This window comes from Brachionichthys hirsutus, chromosome 10 (assembly GCF_040956055.1).
Source record: "Brachionichthys hirsutus isolate HB-005 chromosome 10, CSIRO-AGI_Bhir_v1, whole genome shotgun sequence".
NCBI classification, from domain to species: domain Eukaryota; kingdom Metazoa; phylum Chordata; class Actinopteri; order Lophiiformes; family Brachionichthyidae; genus Brachionichthys; species Brachionichthys hirsutus.
Genome location: NC_090906.1, coordinates 9,759,921 through 9,780,111, shown reverse-complemented (window position 1 = coordinate 9,780,111; position 20,191 = coordinate 9,759,921). Strand labels below are relative to the sequence as shown.

General features: G+C 43.1%; 3 protein-coding genes across 3 annotated transcripts in view; all 3 read right to left on the bottom strand.

The window, feature by feature from the left end:
- The window catches only part of LOC137900301 (apoptosis-inducing factor 1, mitochondrial-like), a 2,804-nt gene extending 1,203 nt beyond the window's left edge, over nt 1–1,601 (bottom strand). The window contains exons 1-2 of the mRNA XM_068744366.1: nt 1,445–1,601; nt 736–757 (exon numbers count right to left, since the gene is read on the bottom strand). Of these exons, the coding sequence (XP_068600467.1) occupies nt 736–757; nt 1,445–1,601 (179 nt within the window). The remainder of the gene's footprint in view (nt 1–735; nt 758–1,444) is intronic.
- A 3,091-nt stretch (nt 1,602–4,692) lies between these two features.
- On the bottom strand, nt 4,693–10,153 carry LOC137899944 (glycine receptor subunit alpha-2-like). The gene is made up of 10 exons (XM_068743974.1): nt 10,095–10,153; nt 9,521–9,648; nt 8,646–8,713; nt 7,666–7,889; nt 6,763–6,845; nt 6,537–6,674; nt 6,217–6,431; nt 5,626–5,784; nt 5,120–5,215; nt 4,693–5,014 (listed from the first exon to the last, which is right to left on the bottom strand). Exons 1-10 carry the CDS (start codon nt 10,151–10,153, stop codon nt 4,745–4,747), a joined length of 1,440 nt encoding a protein of 479 aa, XP_068600075.1. The 3' UTR covers nt 4,693–4,744.
- Nucleotides 10,154–11,538: 1,385 nt separating this feature from the next.
- Nucleotides 11,539–19,126, bottom strand: aifm1 (apoptosis inducing factor mitochondrion associated 1). Its single transcript, XM_068744088.1, has 17 exons — nt 18,985–19,126; nt 18,109–18,239; nt 17,903–18,023; nt 17,441–17,701; nt 15,868–15,986; nt 15,620–15,750; nt 14,953–15,043; nt 14,762–14,846; nt 14,603–14,679; nt 14,365–14,473; nt 14,167–14,274; nt 13,982–14,070; nt 13,768–13,908; nt 13,228–13,370; nt 12,211–12,335; nt 11,928–12,118; nt 11,539–11,843 (listed from the first exon to the last, which is right to left on the bottom strand). Exons 1-17 carry the CDS (start codon nt 19,070–19,072, stop codon nt 11,772–11,774), a joined length of 2,082 nt encoding a protein of 693 aa, XP_068600189.1. The 5' UTR covers nt 19,073–19,126; the 3' UTR covers nt 11,539–11,771.
- Nucleotides 19,127–20,191: the final 1,065 nt, after the last annotated feature.

The window sequence follows — 20,191 nt, the reverse complement described above, 5'->3', positions numbered from 1 at the left end:
GTTAAAGGCGCTGCTAATTCCAATTCAATTATTTTTGAATTAAAGCAGCGCAATAGAATAGTACCGGTACATTACAAAATTAATTTACATTTATCAATGAAACAGTTGTTGCCATTCCCAAAGCAATCCACGACTACACACCATCGATGACTCCTGATCCTGTTTGAGAGTCTTTACTCACATCTACGAAAGGGAAACTTGTCGTTCCACAAGATTTGATCCGACTTTAGATTCAAGCTCAGACCAATGCTTGAAAACAAATCATGAGCTTAACGATTACTCTACAAGCAGACATCTTCCCCGACATTAAAAGACTCGGAGCCGGACTCAACGCAGCACTTATGACACGCATGTACTGGTAGTCGACCTTTTTGCTGTGTAGCGCACAGCAGCGTTCGGATATGGCGGGGTAGGGGGGGGGGCTGCTACGTGGGACTTGGCATTAAATGGAGCCATCCTCGCGTCGGTAGCACCCCCCCTCCCCCCCGCACATAGCCCCGCTTTTCGGCTCAAGTGTAAACGTGGTTCACGTCCCTGCCAGCGAACATGACGTTTATGCTAGCCGCGTCTGTCCGTTGCTAGCCCGTGTGTCTTCGAGGGGGGGGGGGTCGTCCTGAAGTTTGTGCGGCTCTGGCACGCTCACTGGACAACATGCAACAGGCCGCGTCGGGAATGGCTGAGCGCTAGCAGCTAGCAGCTAGCAGCTAGCTAGCTAGCGATTCCCTTTGCACTGACGTGCCGTCGCGCAAATGGAAGACTGCGGCGCAATACAAAAACACTTTTAAACAAGCGGGATAACAAGGGGGAAAAAATGGGGAAGTCGAGCCAGACGTCATTGTTGTAATTTTTAACGTATCCAGCGCTCTCCAGCTGCATTAGCTCGCAGTGATATTCTAACATGGCCGACAGGAAATGGCAGCTCCAGAGCATTCCAGTGGAGCCGGCTCGTTTCCTAAAGCGGACACTAGCATGCTGAAATGAATAAGACACAGCTTTGACTGCTATTGAAGGGTTAGCCGTGCCGTGGTTATCGTTAGCCGTGCTGAACGCACACACCAACCCCGCGGACTTTGCTAAAATGTGTTAGTTGCGTTTGTTAAACTAAACTGACAAGAGAAGCCGGCGCACAAGGTCAATCGCCAATATGTCAAACCAGCAGCGACAACTGTCACGCAACGGCGGCTATACGTTCAGCCCGGCTCGCTCGATTCATTTTACCCCGACGGTCGTCAAATATCGCCGTCCAGCCGAGCAGACTCAGAAGCTGCGACGTCCTTAAACGTTCTGGGTAATAAACACGGACTTCGGCTAAACAGCCGACTGCGAGGCTCAAGCTTCCAATCAGGTTGAGGTTAAAACTGGTCAGCAAAGGCTAGTCGGCTCGCTGACATTAGCTGAGTAAGGCTAGCAAGCGTTAGCACACTTTCTCCCCGGATGGCCCAACCTGTTTTCTTCGTCTGCGTTTCCTGATGCTGGCGCTGGACGTGGCTCTGATCATGTTTCAGGCGAGCCGTGTGTTGAGCAGAGTGCCTGTTCTCTCCGTGGTGGTGGTGGTGATGCTGCTGCCTGACTTGAGCCCGATCTTTGGGCTGTTCCTCCATTGAGGTGCAGAATATCGGACTCGTTCGGCCGCCACTACGTCAGCGCGCGCTCGCTGGGTGAGTAACAGAACGGTCCAATCAGGGAGCGGCGTGGAACGGAAGCTATTTGAGGCCTCTGTAAACGTCAGCAGCTAACGGCTAAAAATGGCCATAGTTTGAGCTGGTCAACGCCACTAAAAAAAACAAAAAAAAAAACACGAAAAGTATTTCACTTTAAATGTGCAGCGAATAGCTTTAGGAACTTTTTCTGATTTCGGAGGATGTTTGGGAGTGTCACTTCTCCAAAATAATAAAAAATAAAATAAAAATACAGGCAGGTGTTGACTGGATCTTTTTCTTGCGACGGGAGGGGCTTGCCTGAACTAAAGAATCATATGACCGGAGGCGCTGCCACGTCTCCAGCCAGGAGACTCTTCACGGAGGCAAAGCGCCCCTCACACAGTTAAAAAACAAACAAAAACCTATTGCAAAGTTTATTTCTATTAACTTCAACACACGTAGAATGACTATATTTACGGTGCCCCCCCGTTGTTTTCTGCCTTTGTGCCAAAATAAATTAAGAATGTATACTATATAATCACAAATGTTATTCTACCAAGAATAACCTTTTTCATATTTGAACTCTACACATTGTCTGGTTAGATGTACTTTACAACTTCTGTTTCGTACTTTGTTTTACATCTCAGTTTTACATCCCATCATAAATACCAAGGTTCAAACTCATCCCACCGCCTGCTTCCATCAAAAAAAAAAATCAGTATGAATTGATCTTTTAAGTGTTTTATGGTTTGGTTTCATGGATTGCATTTCCTCTGTGGCTTTAAAGATGTAAAGATGTAAAGATGTCTATCAGGACAAGGCTACCAGTAGGTTTTGTCCTGTGACACCAAGTAAGGAAACGATAATCTTATGTAATGTGTGGATTTGCCTTATTTGCTGGTCAAGCGAAGAATAAATGCACGTTGAAGGTGTTTGGATGGATCCCCAATCCATGCTAAACGACGACCGTAGTAATGGGTGGCACAGGGAAATGCTTATAATTAAAAAACTTCATCAAAAAGTACAAATAGAGAACATATTATATAATATGTATACACAGTATATATAATATTACTACCAAAACTGATTATCTTAAATGGGTAATTCAAAAGCCCCAAACAACAATAGATCCTGATTTCATATAGAGAAAAGTATTCAAAAGTCTGCTGTCTGGCCAGTGTAGGAAAGTGTGTGATCCTGCATCCACGTGTGATGGGGCATTATGGAGGGAGCAGCACCCTCTTGTGGCAAGATTTGTCAGATTTTGAAAGTCCAGCATGACATTATTTGTGTCTGTAGGCTGTATTCACAACGTTAGATGCATTTCCATCCCTGTCTCTAGTATTGGATAAATTCTGCTTCGCCCATACTAGTTGTTTGTCTAAAATTATATAAATATAATTTGGTGTAGCATTGAGTCAGACTTTCCTCCATGATAATGGATATTGCCTCTTCGACAGCTGTGAAAACCTCGCAGTGCTCCTTTAAAGCAAGTATCTTTATTATCAGACATCATTTTTTCATGTCCTGATGTACAACCAAGTATCAGAAAGATTCCCTGTTTCACAGACTCGTAGTGCCAATGTGTGCAGCCCTGCTCGCCCTAATTTAGATGTATGTGATGTACATTTCTAAATTAAATATTAATATTGCAGCTGCACGTATGACAAGTTTTCTTCTTTTCACCAGGTTCGTAGCGATGGAGTCTCCAGGCCTGCACTCATAGAAATGCTTATCAAGCTAGGCTCTATGTTAGAAACCAATCCTGTGTGAGTTGCTGCATGAGCTCAGTCATTGTAGTTTTGTCACTTTACCCACTGAAAGGAAGTGCGAGGAGAATCATCTTAACAATGGGAAGCATTGGGAAAGACAAATCTGGTCAAACCTAATTCACTGCTGCAAAGATTCTTCTGACCTTAGAGAGAGTTTGCTCATTTAAATATCATTACTTAAATGGTAACTGCATTTATTTGGGTTAGATCCTGGCATGCTACGACATTATCAATTTATATACATGCATTTTTAAAAAAAGGAAAGATTCAGTATTTCCAATTAAAGCATTTCTTTATTTCATGTTGACCGACAAAGGGTTTCAGGGATATATTAATTTCTTTGGGGGGGGGGGGGACAACATATTATAAATGTGTAACTCAGTTCAACTTTGTTAAACACTGATACAACAGCCATCAGGAAGGCCTTAGGAATGCAATGTTCTGATAACTGCTCCATGGCCAAATGAGTTAATCTCTATGAACTTTAATTAAGATTCTTTATTGAAACTATATATTTAATTTAAGCACATCTATCCATTTTAATGTGAAAGGAAACTAATTGGTGTAACACACTAATCTCTAGAGCTTGTTACGATCTTCTAATGATGTGCTCCCACGTTTAATTCACTCTTGTTGAAGGGATGAATATTGATCATGTGCCAGTATGCAGGTTTTGAAGCTTAAATCTTAAACTCATGAGTGCGATTGTTTCGGCATTAAATAGTTCAAATTTAAAGTTGAAACATGTTTCGAAAACCGATTAATTCAGTCGGCATTAGAGATGTCAACACAGTGTGTAATTTAACTGATACCCTCTAATAAAGTAGACATTAATCTGAGATAACTCAAGAAAAGACCTTGATTTTAATTTTTATAGCTCTGTAAAGCCAATGCTAATTTGGGAATCTCCAGAATCCCTACTTGTTGTGATAAACTGTATATTTTTTTTGTCTGTGGTAAAAAAACAAAACCCTTCGTGACTTTTGGATCATGTTGAACATGACACCCCCGTGCTGCAGTACAACACGTGTGAACCTGCAGAACGAACACACTCATATCCATCAACGTGTGAATTGCATTCTCTTTGGATATTTACTGTACACTGACATGTAAAGCATAAAGAATCAGTGTGACTAGAAAGTGAATTTTCTTGGAGGTATCAAAGATTTAATGAAAGCAGAGGACTCCTTGTCGTGGAGCTTCCCAGAGGTGCTGGACATGCAGCCAGAATGCATCTTGCATGCCTCATGATGACTCCCAGCCTCTAAATGTTTCAGTGAAGAGAGCAGAATTAAAGTTGTCCCATGTCTTTCCAGTCCTCAGTTGTTGTTGTCACAGAGCAGACAGGAGGTCCTCATGTCGTAGAACTTTGTAGGTAAGCCAGTAGAGGACATTAAACATGAGGAAGCTCATGGGGAAAAGGGCTCGGGCGATGGTGTCAATTCTTTTTGCCCGATCCACAAAGCGCCGGCGTATGTCATAGAACCCTAAACCGGGAGGCAAATCTGCAAAGACCGGCGCATCCATTTCCACCGCACTCCCTCTCGACAGTGCAAGTCCTAAACTTTGGAAGAGTAAATCCTGCTGAGTCAGCTCCTCTTCCTGGAAGAGAAAGACACGGCATAGAAAAGTCCCAGTGCTTAACCCGCATTCTTTCTTGGTTCACAGATCAGCCGGTATTAAAATGATGGCGGTGCCGGAACCTACCCTGGCACACACACTGCACTGGTGAGCCACGTTCCCATGAGGAGCATTGTTGCCTGACATGTTGTTTCCTTTCACTTTAACGTCACCACTTGCCTGCTGATGAGAAAACAGAAAGCATATTCATTCTCATTGCAAGCAGAAAGGAGAGTATCCTTGAATGTCTTGCATTTATATTTCAAATCTTGCACTTTAACGAGGCAGTCATCATCTGCTGGAATTAATCAATCCTACAGCTGCTGTAAAGTTTCTACTGGTGACGTGGCCCGGTTTGCCTCCCCCCATGTTTTTCTTCTTATGAACTCCAACGCGAGGCAGCAATATGCCGGGAACATTCGGTCAGCAATGGGGTGAGGAGATGGCTTGAATTAATTACAGGTCAATGGCATCAGCGTTTCCTGGCTGGGGTGCAACATGCAGCCGAGTCGTGTGTGGCCCATGCATAGCTGGACGCTGTGAATAGCAGGTGACAGCTGCCCCAGGGGCTCGGGGCGTGGGGATGCACTCACAGCTCTCTGCCGCTGCTGCTCCCGGAGTTTCTTCCTCATTCTGAAGAACTCCTTGTGCTGCCGTGAAACAAAATTAACGGCCGCGTACTCCAGCAGCGCCGCAAACACAAACAGAAGACACACCGCCATCCAGATGTCGATGGCTTTCACGTAGGACACCTGCGAAACCATAAGAATCGAAAGTGAAATGCTCGCAATGAGGCAGTAAGGCTGAAACTGCCTTAGGTTTCTTATACGTAGAACCTTTATTTGAAAAGTAGCAGCCTTCGGAAATGTAAAAGAGGAGGAGTAGCACAATATAAAATACTCAGTTATTGTAGAAGTACCTCAACTATAGTGCGGTACTAAGGTGGTTTGATATTTTCTGCCAGTTATGTCATTCTATTTTGGTTTTCAGCAGTGGAAATTTAGATTTTATATTTGCAGTGTAAACTAATCCCTAATTGTAAAAAAAAAAAGGAAATTACAGACCAAATATGTCACGCACTCCTGAAACTAATTGGATTGTTGGAGTATATTAATGTTTGTTAATATATTAGTACACATAAGTACATTTTCTCACGTAAAGTGCAGCAGATCAGACGGTCTGACCTTTGGCAGGGATGCCCTGGAACCAGAACTTTGTGTCGTCATGGTGAGGACTGTAGTGATTCCCAGCCCGACTCTGGCAGGAGCTGCATCCATGTTGATCCAGAAGGAAACCCAGGACAGGATGACCGTGAGCAGGCTCGGTATGTACATCTGGATCAGGTAATAACCCATTTGTCGCTCCAGGTAGAATTTGACCTCGATGCAGGTGAATTTACCTAACCACAGCGGCAGATACAGGCACAAACTGACAGTCTTATTAGAAGTTGATGGGCAGTGTGTGTCCAAGGATGTTGGTCGCCGGGTCGTCAGGTGCCATGTACCTGTGTTGTAGTGCTTGGTGCAGTATCCCAGACCCTTCTCCTCCTTCAGAACAAACTGAGGAAGCATCAGATCATCAGCCACCTGCACCGCTCCGACATCCAGCCATTCAAAGATGAGATCGTTCATGGTGTAGCCGACTAGGAGAGAGGCAAAGAGGCGTGTGTGCAATAAGTTCATGACGCAACTAACAGGGAATGTCTTCAAGCCTGTGAAAGACTAACTCACAGCTCTCAAGCTGCATGGTGCAGGTCTGGCTGTCCATGGGGAAGTTCTTCAGATCCATGGGACAGGAAAGCACAAGTGTCAGCCTGAAAACCAGAGACAGCAACACCGTAATGGAGCTGGAATGCTGTCCAAAATTTAAAAAAAAGGTGCTAGCTTCAAACCCCATCGGTGCAGGATGCCAAAGTAGCCCACAGGCCAAAGGTGAAAATGTGAAAACATACACCACAAAACTCAAAGTCCCACCACTTAAAAGTATTAGTAAGGGTTTTAATGGGATCTAATATATCACAGGTCATCTTATTAAGTCCTGGACTCTTCTCTTCCTTATTTCAGCGAGGAATTTAAGTGAAGCAACTCGCACAAGTGAGCCGTGTTGCAGAGAAGAGGAAAATGAATGATCCTCATTTATCCAGAGATGCAGAGAGGTTAGTGAGAGAGCCGGCAAATAAGGCCATAAATGCTAATTCTGAGGAAAGCTGGCTCGCTGGTCGTGGTTAAGGGTTGCTCTTAATATTCAGTAAGGGCAGACGGAGCTTCGTGAGTTACTTAGCAGAACTTTATTTATTCCTCTCTCTTGCACTCTAATGGAAATTCTTACCATTATGCTACGATTCACTGCGGCTTTGGTGCCACGTTACTTGACCTGATTCTGTTTTAGCCCGGAGTTATTGTTTAGCATGAACTTGTTCACAGTGGGTGCCGGAAAAAAACAATGACAACTCAACTGAACTGGAGTGAAACAAACTGGAGCCTAGAGGGCCAACGTTAGGAGGTTTGGGAGACGACTCATTAGGGCAGAAGTTAATATTCAGTTGGTAACTCGACAGGCCAAGAAAATGGATTTATAAAGTCTAATAGGTGTGTTTTTCAGCCACATCTCAATCAGAGAGAGAAGCAGGTCACCTGATGCTGTACAGGACATTCCCATTCTGGAATATCCTCAGTAGTTTGTTGTCTGTTGTGACCTCATGAAAGTTCGCTCCCTTTTCATTTGCAAAGAAGAGGTCGGGTTTCCAAATAGAGTCCAACATGGATGGATCCAGGTCAAGAGAGTCATCCGGATACTCCTTGTATGCCAGTCGGGGGTCATTCCACTGCTGTCGCAGAAAGACGTTGAGCCGATAGTCCTGGAATGAATTCGGGATTAGAGATGAAAGTTATTTCAAGTGATGTAAACAAAACATACGGTGGATTGATTCGTTGATGATTTAATCCTAATCTGATGACGGCATGCTCAGGCATCGAAACTGTGTGTGATTCATCTGGCAAATGAGCTTTCATCAGCTCTGCTGTCCCAAAAATAGAGAATGAAAACCTTTCGGAGGCAGCTGAGGGTTTTTGAAGCACAATAAGTAATGCCTCATCTACAAGGAGATGGATGGATGGATGGATGGATGGGTCATGGATGGATGGATGGATGTCAACTGTATCCAATTTTAACCTGTAATATATTAATGTTAAAAAAACGACACATTAACACAATAATTATTGTATTTGGTGATTCAAATGTATTCAGTTTCATTCCATTCAAACTTAATTTAATTTACATTTTACGTGTATGTATTTCCACACAGTGGATTTGCTTTTATATAGTAAAAAGCTTTTCTTTTTTAGTAAATATATTATGAGTGACACATTTGTGGTGCATAAATACTCTGGAGTAAATTCTCTTCCAGAACATTATTTTAAACCTTATTTCCATTACCACGTCTTGTACATCATATCATCTACACATCTGTGTAATCGGAAGCCAGGCAGTGGAAGACTACATACATCAAGAGTCGTTTAATCCTTGATTTAAGGCCAGAATCTAGAATTTAACATTGCAATCTGTCACATACAGATATATTATTTAGTTAGCCTAACGGTAAGAGAATTCTCACCATTGTTGTTTCAGTGATGGATCCAAAGCTGTTGATGAAGATGTTGCAGGTGACGTTGACAGGCGGACCTGTCAGGAGCAGATCGTCACCACACACTACAGAGACACTTGTTTCTTCAACACCACTGACGACGCTTTCTGATGAGCCCACTCGAGGTAACGAAGACGACAAAATACACGAGTGTTTGTGCAGAACAACATCCTCTTGTTCTCCCTCAGGAGCGCCATGTTGTGTCCTGATAAATAGACTAGTCCCAGATAACCAGCGTGAAATTGTGTTGTCATTTCCAGCACACTTCCATTAGTGTAGTCCGCCTGCCTACTACCAAAACGTTAAATATTTCAGGGTCTCTTTTCCTTTGAGATAATAATTTATTGATTCTTCTTTAGTGACATTAGTGTGTGTGTGTGTGTATAGATAATCTGCCAGGATTTATCCAGCATATACTGACAAAAATGTGGAACAAATATGAAATAAATATGAAATGCAACCCCAGAGACTGAGGGGGGAAGTCTGTCAGAGAGAATCTGCTGGCTTCACTCACAGGCAGAGATCAGGATCTAACAAAAGCCTCCGGGGCAACATTTGAGTGTAACTGCACATATCTGACAAAGAAATTCATCTAAGAGCAGAGTAAAAAGAAAGAGAGATAGAAAGGAAAATGATATCCTCAGGTTCTGGGTTAATATTAAAACAGCGCAAGGCATCAAAACAAAAACAACAACGTTGCAGCCTGCAGCATATCTCACGTCTAACCCATCCGTGAATGAATTGTGCAACTTAATTGCCCCGATTGTCATGCAAAGCGAGCAGCGCCTTTTCTCACACCTGTCCCGACAGAAGAAGTCCTCTCACTGCACGCTACGCTACGTTACCTTTAAAGTTGGGTCTGATGCGGGCGTCGTATCCAGATGTGCGTCCCATCAGTTTGTCCAGAAAATCGGATGGAGACGGAGGCTTGTTTGCTCTGCTGGGGAGTTTCATCTCCTTACTGAGCACAGACCTGCCAGCAGACGGGACACCCAACTCTTGAGGAATGGATCCTTTTTTCTCCTGTTGATTTTTATATTTAACATCTCCAAATTCCACAATTTAATCTAATATACACTTAAGCCGTGTAAGATTAAGCCTTCAAAAGCATTTTGTAATGCAAAGGTTTAGTATGCAGTATTCAAATTGAATGTACTAAGATTTGTTCAGTGTAAACATTTTTGCCTTTCTGCAACTGTTGTCTGTTAAATATAAATTACAGAATATTTAGTGCGTCACATGTAGATAATAATCTAGGTCAAGAAAGCACAAACTAAATCACACGTCTTATCGATACATGCAGTCAAATCATTTTGAAAATACAATAAAACAAGCATTTACATAACAGTCATTTGCAGATTCCTCCAGTAAATAATTCCAAGGGTGGTTAATATGTTAAAAGTTCAAATTTGATCTTACTTGTCTTGCATGAAAATGAGGAATGAAGCCACCACCATAGGAGAGACGTGCAACAGCATTCTTTGTAAAAACAGAGACCAACGACAGAACTGAGGAGACAAACACACACCAAAAAAAAAAAAAAAAGCAGAGATGGGGGGGGGGGGGGGGGGACTTGTTGTTGCCTGTTCCAGCCAGGCTCCGTCTTCTGTTCTCAACTGAGCGTCCCTCCCTGCTCTGCAGGTGCAAAACACAGGAAGCTGCTGCCGTATAATTCAAAATCCCCGGGAAGTGTTTTTTCTTCTTCCCATGTTTGTGCAAATGGATTCACGCTTGGATCTCTTTCTTATGGTCATATGCATGTTAAAGGAATTACAGCAAGAATATTTAAAGAGACAGCAGCATCTTCAAAGCGATGCTCTTCATGACATCATCAGTCTGACAGAAACCTATGGAATTCCAACAATTACTTATAATCACATATATACCTGCTGAAAAACCCCAAATTAAAATAGTTACGCTGCCATGTTTCATTCTTTATAAGTAACTATACCCAACCTGACTATTAATATTATTCATGAAACTAAGAAACAATAAATTCCAACAGCTCTTTGCATTAAATACAATTGCTCTTTTTTTAAATATATATTAGAACATGCAAATACATTTCAATAACCGATATCTTCCACGATGACAAGTTGTGAAGAACTGTGGCTGAACAAGTCATTTATATCAGTTAGTAACTGCCTTTCACATTCTAGCTGTCCAACATTTCTGGTCTGATCATTTCCATCTTCTGTTTGCCAGAGAAATTGTAATATAAATGTGGAAACCCGTGTTTATTCCTCCGTACCGAGTGGGAGGCAGTTCTGCCGTTTACTCATGTAAAATTAATGTCAAAGGAGGCGATGGGCGTTATGGCTGCACGTGTTCTTCGCCTTACACTTGAGAGGCTGCTCTGCGCTTGGCTCTGGAGCCCAGAGTGTCAAATAGGATAAGCAGTGTGAGAGAATGCAAAACATGAGTGCATTCCTAATAACAGGAAGCACACAGCAGGAAAACAGAGAACGTTTCTGCACGACTGAACATCTTCACCTCCGGACAAGAAAAGTAGGCCAAGCTTCATTTGAATGTTTTTGTGGGAGTGCACATTGGCTCCACTTAATTTGATTGTACTTCCATTCACTGCAAAACCCACTTGTCAGGTGCCCTTTATACAAGCAGCTTGTTCCTATTTAAACTGATAAGTGCTTTTAGGTCTTAAATATCACCTTGCTTAATTTAAAAAGGGCCAATCACTTCATGCATGACTCCAGTGAAATTACTACACAGCACTCGTTGACTAAAAGCCTTCGGGACAGATGAGCTCAAGCACACAGACTTTAACAACCGTCACAGCTGCAGGCTAGCGTATCTGCTACCGGCGCTATTCAAGGAGAAAAACTCAGAGTAATGGGATCACTCGATTTTAAAAATAGCTTTTATTACAGCTTCTCTCAAGACAAGCTGCTCTGATCACACAGGAAAACAAGACACGGTTTGAAGATGTTCTATTGTGAAAGATGAGGAAAAGAAGCAAAAACAGCACGATGACATATTTTACATTATTTCTCCCATATTACAATTATGATCAGTTGGATCCTCCAGAATGAGATGTCAAAACTTCAGTCACAGCATGAAGTGTGGGCCCGCTCCATCCTAATCCTCATGGATGTCGAACAGCTTGGCCACTTCGTTCAGATCCTCGTGTTCCTCTCCGTCCTTGATGATCTAACAAACAGATTCAAGCCGTTTAGAATGTCCACGTCTGCAGTGCGGGACAAAGCGTCTTCCTCACAGAGTGACGGTGCTTACCTTCCTTGCGATGGGCATCCTGTTGAACACGTTCCACAGGATGATCCCCACCACCACTTTGTCCCTCAGGTAGAAGACGACTCCTTTTCCATAGTCGTCTTTGTGTCGCACCACATCGGGAGCAGAGGAAGGAGAGGCCACCGGACTCGTGGCCGTGTCCTCCGTCTCGCTTTCCGAACGGATCCCGGTCCCTGTGGGAGCGTTTCATTAAAGTAAGACCAAATCTGCAGTTTTCAAATGTACCGTTTGGTTTGTGCGTTCCTGCTGAAGACGTTGCTCCTACCTGACATCTCTGTAGCTGCTTTAGGTGTATCCTTGGCAGTAGCTTTGGCAAATACTCCTACTGTTGGTAGGCTGCTATCAACAATCCCAATCGCTTCATAGCCTACATCTGGTCCCAGATCACTCCTTTAAGAAACCACATTAAAGAAGGGAATATGATTGAAGCTCTCAGGAAACATTCTCTCTTCTGAACTGCAAACATCCGCATATATCCATCAGTTCATCGCCAACATTTTACAATTTAACTCTCAAAGCTGCTTCCTAAATCCTGTTTTTGCATTTATGTATCATCATACTGTACACGTATACAAACAAACGCAACAAAGTAAACATCTGCAGTAAAATATGGCAGTTCATACCCTTTTAAATGCTTTAATAAGACCATTTCCACAGGGACTAAATATGGAATAGGGGCTAAGTAGCATCTGCTATCTTACATTTGCTCTCTGACGCCTTACACTGGTGATCATAGGAATATTAAAAATGTAATCTGAATAATCTACAGTTGCATAATCTATGGTAGTTTTACTAATGTGTTTTTGAACTGTAGTGAACCCAAGTTGTCAGCAGTTCCATATTCCTCCAGCTGCTAAGAGCCTGCAGTCAGCATTCGTCTTAGTGCAGGCTCCAGCCTCGACTAGCAAAAAACAAAAAGTACAAAGTACAAAAAAAAAAAGAGTACGATAGGCCTAAAATGTGTGATACAGCACTCTCCTGGAAACTCCCATCCCAACGTCCTCTAAAGGCATATTAAATATTTCAGAACTTAATGGTATTCAGGGCTTCAAAGCATTCATGCATGTTCAGCTGACTTCCAAAAGGTTTAACTGCGAGTCATTTGTAAAATTGGACTTGCTGCTCAAGTGCCCCCCCCCCCCCCCCCCCCATTCTAAACACAACCCACACTAGTCACGGAACTCAGAATTTCATAGCTTGCATTTATCAAACTCGCTAAATCTGTGGTCAATTAAATCCTCGAGTTAGCATCACCAACAGGAAATTCTACTGCAGTACCCACCAGAACATGGACTGATGCCAGTAGGGTTTGTTGGCTCCCGTCATGTTTTCTCCCGCTAGTCTTCCGCTCACAACGGCGTGATCGTGGTGTTCCACTCGTCTGCGGCCCAGTCTGATGTCATAGAAACAGGCAGCATCGCCCGCCTGAACGCAGACAGATGGATCGGTACCGTTTGTGGACCGTGGCTGGAGCGTGCCAGAGAACGGCTGAAAGGTTCAGGGGCACTCGCCTCGAGGTAGGGTAAGGGCACTCGATTAAAATCACGGCGGTTTAGTTAGAGAAGACGTCCCCCAGCGAAGCTCTGTAACACTACGTTGTGATTCAGTGCCGTGCATATCGCCTCGGAGCACACGAGTTATACTGGTTTTGAAGTGCCCATGGGAAGAACGGACATTCCAAAGTACGCCCATTCGTTATTAAAAGACGATTCATCCACTTATTTCTCTGCTTGCTTCTGGACGCGTCTCATTTAATGAATCTGAACACATCGTTTATCAGAATGCATACACGCGATTGGCTCCCTTATAAACACCAACTCACCACCCAAATATTGGATCTCGCTTGCAGCTCTGCATTGACCCGATAGCCACCGAAGTCCGAGTCCACCTCCATACCAGCCGACTTGGCAAGGTCAACGTTGGGCTCCAGGCCAACAGCTGCAACGATGTGATCGGTTTTCACCTACCGGACGTAGCACAACATTATCGGTAACTAGCAGGAGTACAATTTAGCTTGTGTGAAACCCTGGACTTACTAGTCTGCCATCCTTCAGCTGGATTTGTAACTTATCATCTTTGAAGATCACAGATTTCACCAAAGCTTCTGAGATGACCTTGACACCTTCTGTGAAACCAAAGACAAAACATTGGATGAAGAAATGACATTTTAAAAATCAGTCAGACAGTTTTAGACATGCACGAATATAAAGTAGACGTTAACCTTTCTTGACTTTTTCTGTTGTCCAGTTGCTTAGATACTCGGGCAACACTTTCCCCATGTTGCCCTTCTCAGGGAACATCTGAATCACCTCCAGGTCAGACTCATTTGCTGAGGAAAAGAGAACGAGGATGAGCAATCCAATGACAGATTAACCCCAAAGCTGAGCTTTCTGTTCAACATGAGCACGAGAAGCCTTACTCCTCCTGCCGAGGGCGCAAGCCAGTTCGCTGCCCATAAAGCCGCCCCCGATGATTGTGATGGACTTGACGTTTCTGGAGACCTTATCCAACGACCTAAAGTCGTCAATCTGTGCAGGAGAATAACACACGTCAAATGTAATCAGCCAGACTGACATTTGTAGAGCATTTTAGACCATCTGTTAGCTAGAAATCCCCACACAACAAAGATTGTCGCCCCCTTGTGGCTAAACACTGACCTTACGGAATAAAGTCGTCCTGCTCGTCACCTCCTCTCCAGCTCTATCAATGACCTGTAGATTTCTTGGCACTCCGCCTGAAAAAAGCAGCTCAAATTAGCTCCCATCGGCTTTAAACCCGACGTGGTGATTACTGCATTTTGTTTAAAGGAGGCTTACCTGTAGCGATTAAACAGTTTCTATATGAAATCTCAGTATCATCATCAAGTTTTACTTTGTTTCCTCTCACATCTATGTGAACCACCTGTAATGGATGAAACATCCTATTAGTTCTCATTAGGAAGCAGTTTCAGTTTGACCCAACTACTCTACTCACAGCGGTATGACTGTTAAAAGAAACACAAACCGACCTTTTTACCAGTGAGAACAGCCACACCGCCATTTTCCGCACTATCCAAGTCTTCTGGACTAATGTAGAAGGACGCCGGCTGAAAGTAGATACTGCAAAGATAAAATAAAAATGTATCAAAAATCATTTAATATATTCAAATACAAAAAACACCTAGCTTTTTTTTTGTTTATACAGAGAACTTATATCTTCCCTTTAGGAATATCTAACATCTAAATACCGGTAGATATTTCTTTAGTGAGAAGCAGCAGATGTTTTGAATACTGACAAGTCAGCAGTAATACTTTGGTAAATGTTGATTTACACGTCCACATGGTGATCTGGATCATCAGAAGGCTCTAAATTGTTCTTGGTATCTTTATACGCCAACCATGAAAAGTAAAAGTGAACATTAAAATTCACTATTTGACCCTGTAATGCATTCTTATCCTATATCTGACTCTCCAAGTGGGCAGAAATGTCCACCTGCAAATCCAGATGAAATTCTGTGAGATAGCGGTCCCCATCCGGCTGAGGTAAATATATATAATATACAAATAAAATGACATCACTATTTCTGATGTATCCCAGCAAAGAGACGTTGCGCTGCAACAATTAGAGAGACCCCCCCCTTCCCCGAGGTAATAACAGAATAAAACAAAAGCGCAATCTGGGAGTCTAAAACACACCTTCTTTCCTTTCCGTTCCACTGTTTGAAACGTAATGTTTCTGTCACGCTGGGATCATCAGAGAACCATAGCTCCTTGGAAAGAGGAGGCCTCATGTACGGAAGATCTGTCTCCTCCGTCACTATCAGTACCTAACAGCAAACATTAAAAAAAAAAAATGAATTAGCGTAGGTCGCGTCAGTAGACATGTTTAAGAAGAATAGAAACCTGAGGCAGAACATGGGGGACAAAGAGGCGAGTGGACTGACCTTCGCTCCGGGGTCTCTGGCTCGAATAGACCGAGCAGCGGCGAAAGAGGCGGTACCTCCACCAATAAGAAGGTAGGGGGCGTGTGGGGGGGAGGTGTGAGAGGGTACGCCGTCAGCTCCTGGAGTTTGCATGAGAATCGGAGAATATGAGAGAGGAGAGAAAGATATAATCGGTGCTTGATCTTGGATGCTTAAACAAATGTACCTGGAAAAATGGGAACGAGGAAGAATTAATTTTCATGTGACTTAAGTCAATCATAATTCATAACAATAACTCATACAATAATAAAACAAACAGGAAGAAGACCTGTAATAAGAAAAAGGGGGGTTAAAATCTACATCTCAAACACGACGATAAAGCAAGCAAGGAGGCAACATATTTGTAGGAAACAATGAACAACAAAGACGATACCACACAAATATTTACTTCAGAATACATGAGAGCGTGTGAGTATCCAAACCTGCACTGAAACAGTGAGAAGTAGATGACGCAAATAAATCAGAACACGCCAGGCGACACATTGCAATACAAGAAGTGCACACAGAGTGTGATGGTGCACAGAGTGTAATGGTGCACACAGAGTGTAATGGTGCACACAGAGTGTGATGGTGTACACAGAGTGTAATGGTGCACACAGAGCGTAATGGTGCACACAGAGCGTAATGGTGCACACAGAGCGTAATGGTGCACACAGAGCGTAATGGTGCACACAGAGCGTAATGGTGCACACAGAGTGTAATGGTGCACACAGAGTGTGATGGTGCACACAGAGTGTGATGGTGCACACAGAGTGTGATGGTGCACAGAGTGTAATGGTGCACACACAGTGTGATGGTGCACACACAGTGTAATGGTGCACACACAGTGTAATGGTGCACACACAGTGTAATGGTGCACACAGAGTGTAATGGTGCACACAGAGTGTAATGGTGCACACAGAGTGTAATGGTGCACACAGAGTGTAATGGTGCACACAGAGTGTAATGGTGCACACAGAGTGTAATGGTGCACACAGAGTGTGATGGTGCACACAGAGTGTGATGGTGCACACAGAGTGTGATGGTGCACAGAGTGTAATGGTGCACACAGAGTGTGATGGTGCACACAGAGTGTAATGGTGCACACAGAGTGTAATGGTGCACACAGAGTGTAATGGTGCACACAGAGTGTAATGGTGCACACAGAGTGTGATGGTGCACACAGAGTGTGATGGTGCACACAGAGTGTGATGGTGCACAGAGTGTAATGGTGCACACAGAGTGTGATGGTGCACACAGAGTGTAATGGTGTACACAGAGTGTGATGGTGCACACAGAGTGTAATGGTGCACACACAGTGTAATGGTGCACACACAGTGTAATGGTGCACACAGAGTGTAATGGTGCACACAGAGTGTGATGGTGCACACACAGTGTGATGGTGCACACACAGTGTGATGGTGCACACAACTAAATGTGTAATATAATTTCAGGACATGTTTAATTTTTATGTAAACATATCCTGCATACAGGAGGCACAAGCATCATTCACGCATCATTCACGCAACTAGAGGAAAGGAAAAGTAGCAGAAACCTGAGAGTGCTTCAGTTGCACCGCTGGGGGGCGCTGCTTCAGCGTCAGGCAGAGGGCTCGGCTTCTCTGGTTCAGGCCCTGCTGGGGGTTCTGCCGGGGGTTCTGCTGCGGGTTCTGCTGGGGGTTCTGCCGGGGGTTCCGCTGGGGGTTCTGCTGGGGGTTCCGCTGGGGGTTCTGCTGGGGGTTCTGCTGGGGGTTCTGCTGCGGGTTCTGCTGGGGATTCTGCCGGGGGTTCCTGAGATGGTTCTGGCTCAGAAACAACTAAGAAAGAAATTATCCAAAGCAAAACATTAGTTGTGAAATCACTCATTTAGAATGAAGATCAGGATGTTTATTTCTGAAACTTGTCAACAATTAAAACAAAAATAAATCCACCATTACGTTAAATATTATTTGAAGCTGTTGTTTACATCACAACAAAGTGAGTGAAACTGGGGCAGTCGATGAGTTGAAATGACTCACCAGCAGGGTCTGACTGGATTGGTGCAGCTTCTTGTTTTGCAGTCCGTCTATGTGGTCTAGATTTCATTTCATCGATACGATCTTGGTATCTTTGAGCATCTTGATTGAGTTGTCTGTATGTCTGTAAATAAATACTTAATTATTTTTGCACGTGACGGTATACCTTTGAGCATTTATAGCATAGATAAATGACTAAGCTTACGCACTAAATATCCCACAGTCAGGGTGACTGCTCCAACCAGAGCAGCGTACAGCAGGTTCTCTCTGCCTCCCCCTCCTGGCCCGGTGGACATGTGAGCCGCAGGTACACATGTTGGTATTCTGGCAATAGCTAATCCTGCAAACGACAGATTCTTAGAATGCATTCTTTTTTATTTCAGCCCAGCATCCTCTCTTACAGGGTAAAATCCTGAGGGCAGAAAATCATCAGGTGCAGTCTGTGCTATCTGCACGTGATACAAACTGATATTTGTGTTAATATATATATATATATATATGTATATATATATATATATATATATATATATTCATACATGGTCAAGCATAGCTAAAACTACAAAATCATAGTTTGAGAGAGACTCTCAGTCTACCCTTGACATTTTGGCCCATGTTTTGGACCCTCACAGGAAATCACTCTCCTCACGTGACAAAACTTGGCCTATCTTACTATGGAAAACACTGTTGGGTTGAACAACTTATGAGTGCAACACCTGAATCCATAGCTACCCCAGGAACACGCACACGCATCCATAGCCACCCCAGGAACACGCACGCGCATGGCTGAAACGTGCATCTGTTCGTTCCTGCGTTTCTGCTCGGCTGCAGACAAGACCAGAGCTCAGAACAGTGACGCGTGGCATTAAGTTAGCTAGTTACTAAAATGACTTATGCTAATAAACATTAGCTCAGTCAGCGTTTTGCCTTTGAAGTGGAAGGTCAGAATACTTGCCCCCCCCCTCCGTCATATAAACCTTGTGGTTTAGCAATTTTCCAAAATGGTTTCTATCGTATTTAAATCGAAGCCATCTAAATAAGGAGTCGCCGAGTTTAAGTTTAAAGGTTAACTTTGCTATCTTGCTTACCTGTTCGTCTCACGTCGTGCCGGCGCACGTTTGATGACGCTTTAGCGAGAGGCGCCAGTTTATTCCAAACAGTTCTACATTTCAGCATCGCGACGTTTCACGCAGGAATCCCAGCGAGACGGCGAAAACCTAGTCTAAGTGACAGCTAGCAGCTCCACACGCCAAGGCCAGAGACAGGTCATACTCTCCAGGGGCATTATGGGTAATACCAAAGACTATTTAAGCAAGAAGATAAGTCACCGCCAGGATCCCGTCTTTCGAGGAAACATGGCGGCTTTCAGTGACGATGCTAAAGTCTTGTATGAATTGAAGTAGTTTTTATTATGCTTTATGGCTGCTACAAAGTGCTTCCATTACTGTATTAATAAAAACATACAAGCGCTGTCACAGCCTAACAGCAGTGGTTTGTAATTTATCTTTCAAGAACGAGTCACAACGTTTCTCTAGCCAAAGATAAACTGAGCCCAGCGCGGTTTGTTCCACACTGAGCAAATCGCCATAGTTTTGTTACGCGAACGGATTCAGAGAAGAAAACGCATCTGGATTTTTGGTGTAAATTCAGTCCAAAAAGAACAGTTTATAATAATAATAATAATACATTTAAGGCTAGAGTGTTGATGTAATTTTAAAATACATTAACTGTAAATGTAGCTTAATGCATGTGGGTGCGGCGTCGTTTCTGGACACAAATCAGTGGCATTGTTTCTGAATTTGAAATTTGCCCAGCAATAGTCCAGGCAACGTCATAAACTACATTATGCCGCCCTCTGGTGGTCAATCGCGTAAACTGAGCATTGATGAAGTTTTATAAAAGGATACCGGTAATTAATATTCGTCTTGTGACGATATATTCTTGTCATAAATTGATGTAATACAAGCTAAATTACACGATGAAATATGTAAATGTTGTAATTATATAGCTGAATCTTCTTTTAGAGAAGATAACTAAAATGATGATGGTGTGATGTCATTGTTTTATGGCAGGAGAAGGTATAAGCCAAACATCTTTAGAGGAATAAAAGATTCCTTTAATTCCATTTATTATTATTATCATCAATAATAATAATAATATCATTCAATGAATGAATGAATAAATTATAATAACATGGTGTGAATTTTAGGTGGGTCTTTAGAGGTATGATGAAGTATCTGGGAGTCATCCTCAGTAAGGGCTTAGTCGATTTGACCGAATTCATTCCTGTATTAT

What these genes read in the sequence shown, in the direction of transcription:
- LOC137899944 (XM_068743974.1), bottom strand. Translation starts at nt 10,153, where the DNA reads ATGCTGTTGCACGTCTCTCCTATGGTGGTGGCTTCATTCCTCATTTTC. An exon ending in CTCATTTTCATGCAAGACAA is followed by an intron (nt 9,649 to 10,094) that starts GTAAGATCAAAT and finishes GTCTGCTGGCAG; the next exon opens with GTCTGTGCTCAGTAAGGAGA. An exon ending in CATCAGACCCAACTTTAAAG is followed by an intron (nt 8,714 to 9,520) that starts GTAACGTAGCGT and finishes TGCTCCTGACAG; the next exon opens with GTCCGCCTGTCAACGTCACC.
- aifm1 (XM_068744088.1), bottom strand. Translation starts at nt 19,072, where the DNA reads ATGCTGAAATGTAGAACTGTTTGGAATAAACTGGCGCCTCTCGCTAAA. An exon ending in AATCCAGTCAGACCCTGCTG is followed by an intron (nt 17,702 to 17,902) that starts GTGAGTCATTTC and finishes TTTCTTTCTTAG; the next exon opens with TTGTTTCTGAGCCAGAACCA. An exon ending in AGCTGAAGGATGGCAGACTA is followed by an intron (nt 13,909 to 13,981) that starts GTAAGTCCAGGG and finishes TACGTCCGGTAG; the next exon opens with GTGAAAACCGATCACATCGT.